General features: G+C 36.1%; 1 protein-coding gene across 1 annotated transcript in view; it reads left to right on the top strand.

Annotated features, from left to right (window-relative positions):
- Window positions 1-3,574, top strand: part of LOC107300525 (cytoplasmic dynein 2 heavy chain 1) — a gene marked incomplete at both ends in the record, with an annotated part of 12,888 nt that overhangs the window by 3,440 nt on the left and 5,874 nt on the right. The window contains 2 exons of the mRNA XM_029287015.1: window positions 812-1,073; window positions 1,817-2,063. Of these exons, the coding sequence (XP_029142848.1) occupies window positions 812-1,073; window positions 1,817-2,063 (509 nt within the window). The remainder of the gene's footprint in view (window positions 1-811; window positions 1,074-1,816; window positions 2,064-3,574) is intronic.

Raw genomic sequence — 3,574 nt, forward strand, 5'->3', positions numbered from 1 at the left:
TTCCCTCTCTTCAACCTACTTCCCTCCTTCCTTCTACCTCCTTCCCTCCTCTCCACCTTCTCAACCACTCTACTCTACACATCCCCCCTCCTTCCCTCCTCCTCTTCCAAATGTGGTCCTGTAGGTCAATCGAGCCTCCATTCTTGTACTAAAAAACCTCCTATTCTAAAATGCTCAACAGCCTCACAGGACCACATTCTCTCTCTCCAACCTACTTCCCTCCTCCTTCTTTCTACCTCCTTCCCTCTTCCCTATCAACCACTCTACTCTACACATCCCCCCTCCTTCCCTCCTCCTCTTCCAAATGTGTTCCTGGAGGTCAACCAAGCCTTCATTCTTATCTCACTACCTTTATCTTTTTAAATCCAGTATCAGCAAGACAATTTGGAAAAAAGGTTTTTGTAAGCTGAAAACAGTCTTTTTGTGCACTTCTCACGCTTAAATAAAAAAGAGTTTTTCTTTCTTTAAGCAGTGCATTTTATTTATTTTAATTAAAGGTAGAAATATAGGACATTACAAAAACTTTGGTCAGATGAGGCCTCTAGCAGTGGAGAAGCCAGTTTGCCAGATAGGAATACTAAAGTGTGGTAAAGAATAGAGAACCAGGTGGTTGAATGTAATAAATGAATTATACTTATGTTGAATCAAAATGAATAGACCAATAGTCAATTTTTTTTTCTTCCCAGCATTTAACTTATAGTATATACTCTGGATTTTATGTTTTATCTTTGCTTATTTGAAAAATAATTCACACAATAGGGACACGTTTTTGAAAAACATTTTAACTTTAGTCTTTTAAAAATATGTGTTTAGGTTTTTTCTTGGGCCCGAGAATCCCCTCCAAACCCCAACAAACCAATGGATACCTATTTTGATCCTGATATACAACAGCTAGTATCCTACCAACTGAAAAAGCCTGAAAACCTTACAGCGGATGATTTCAGCAATACTCAGACACTTCCAGTAATTCAAACGCCTGATATGCAAAGAGGTTTAGATTACTTTAAGCCTTGGTTAGGTTTTGATAGCAAGCAACCATTTCTTCTTGTTGGACCTGAAGGATGTGGTAAAGGGTAAGAATTTGTGCTTTCACATTAATTACTGTTGTGGTACTGTTAAAAATTATATTGGTGGAAGTGTTCTTTGAAATTAAAGTTTCTGCCACAAGTCTATTCTATAGCTTAAAATTACAAGACTGTAATCATGATATCCTATCTTTCCTCTGGATGCATGACTCTACATTCTATTTTACTTTATAAAAACAACTTTGCGTATCAAAGTAATAAACTTTGCCTAATTAATGTTGTAGAGTAGGTTGGAGAGTGAGATTATGCCTGGCTCACAAAGTCATACAATAAATACTGTAACTGACTTGGGTTTGAAACCAATAATATATAGGACTGCAAAGAAAAAATGGTGGTATTTAGTCTAGCAGTGAACTAATTGGACAATAGAAAAAATCCCAAAAGGAGTTAAGTGAAAGGGCAATTAATTCAAGGCAATAAAGCAAAACGTAATATTAAGCAACTACATTTTAGAACAACAATTGGCTCTTCATTTTGGGAACTATATAGAGTGAAACATCCCTCAGATAATTAAATATATATATAAAGGAATAGTGCACATTTTTAAAACAATTTTATTCTCTTTCTTTTGGGGGGAAGTACATGTTCCATTTTTTGGGGGGGAGAAGTACATATTTATGAATACAAGATTTTATATTAGTTGTATAGAGATCACAAGTCTGAGGCATCCTTTATCTAATTTTGTAAATATTTTAAATTTTGATTTGATTTGATTTTTTTCATTTTTATAGAATGCTACTCCGTTATGCCTTTTCCCAGCTTCGGTCTACTCAGATTGCTACAGTTCATTGCAGTGCACAGACTACATCTCGGCATCTTTTGCAGAAATTAAGTCAGACATGTTTAGTAATTAGCACTAATACTGGACGAGTATACAGGCCAAAAGATTGTGAAAGACTGGTTTTATATCTAAAAGATATAAATTTGCCTAAGCCTGATAAATGGGGAACAAGCACATTGGTGGCTTTCCTACAGCAGGTGAGTTGAAAAAGGTTGTTCATTTTTTAATAGTTGTGTAGAATAAAACTGAATTTTGTATCTGTTAACATTTGTATAAATGCTTTCCCCCCAAAATTACAACATTTCATCTCTGTGTCTTACGTTGTTGATAAACAGTTTGTTGTTCGTTGAAGATAACTTTTTAAAAATAAGTTTATTTAATTGTCCCCTCATATATTTTCCGTATTTCTGATATTAAATGTTAGGTTTATAATATGACAAGAGGTATACAGGTTGTCTTTGATTTACAACCACAATTGGGACCAGAACTTCCTTTACTTAGGGATGCAGTCATTATGTGAGCAGTGCCTGGTTTTATGACTTTTTTGCTGTAGTCATTAAGTGAATGATCACAATTCTTAACTGAACCATGTGTTTGTTAAGCAAACCTGGCTTCTCCCATTGACTTTGCTTGCTGAAAGCCCCCTGCAACCATTGTCAATACATACTGGTTGCCAAGTGTCTGATTTTTGATCACATGACCACAGGGACACCGCAACAGTTGTAAGTGTTGTAAGCCACTTGTTTCAGTGCCATCATAACTTTGAATGGTCATTAAATGAATGGTCGTAAAAGATGGATTACCTGTAAAGTTTATTTTATTTTAAATGATTGATCTGAGTTTTTTTCTTTTTTAATTCAGAGAAGTTACTTTTATAAATTGTCTCTTCCTGAGTAGCATTTCTCTCTAACTCACTACTTGCTTAACAAATGCAAACCCAATTTAACAATCTTCCTGCTTAACCTTAATAAATTTTTTAAAATGTATATTTATTAAGACTTTTAATAATCAAATTGAATAAGAGAGAAAAAAGCAAACCCCCCAAAATTGCAAGAAATTTAAAAAGTTAAGAAATAGATAAATGACCTCTGATCTTCTTTTCAACAGATGACAGTCGTATTGTACTTCCTCCTCCTTAAATATTTTGCAGATCTCTTCACCTTTATTTAATCTATATCTTCAAATCCAGAAATCATCAATTCATTTTTTTCTTCTTTCAGCAAAAAATCCATATAATATTTCCAGATTTTTTAAAAAAACAACAACATTCTGATAGTAATAAGTTGATTTATTATTAACCTCTGGAGTAGCTTGCGACTTGCTGCGCTGCTGCTGGTTATTAACAGGCTCTCTGCTTTGACCCTAATATGTTAATTGCTTATCGCTTTCATCTCTGGCATGGCTTCCATCTTGCCACTGCTATTTGGCAAGACAAACAGCCTGCACTCCTCAAGAAGCCCTCCCTGGACCCAGATGTATTGGCCAATTATCGCCCGGTCTCCAACCTTGGCTTTGTGGCGAAGGTTGTTGAGAGTGTGGTTGCGCAGCAGTTCCCTCGACACCTGGAGGAAACAGTCTATCTGGACCCGCTCCAGTCGGGCTTCAGGCCGGGATACAGCACGGAAACGGCATTGGTCACGTTGGTAAATGATCTCTGGAGGGCCCGGGACAGGGGTTATTCCTCTGTCCTTGTTCTTTTGGACCTCTT

The sequence above is a fragment of the Protobothrops mucrosquamatus genome, unplaced genomic scaffold, assembly GCF_001527695.2.
Source record: "Protobothrops mucrosquamatus isolate PMUCROS unplaced genomic scaffold, P.Mucros_1.0 scaffold7325, whole genome shotgun sequence".
NCBI lineage: Eukaryota > Metazoa > Chordata > Lepidosauria > Squamata > Viperidae > Protobothrops > Protobothrops mucrosquamatus.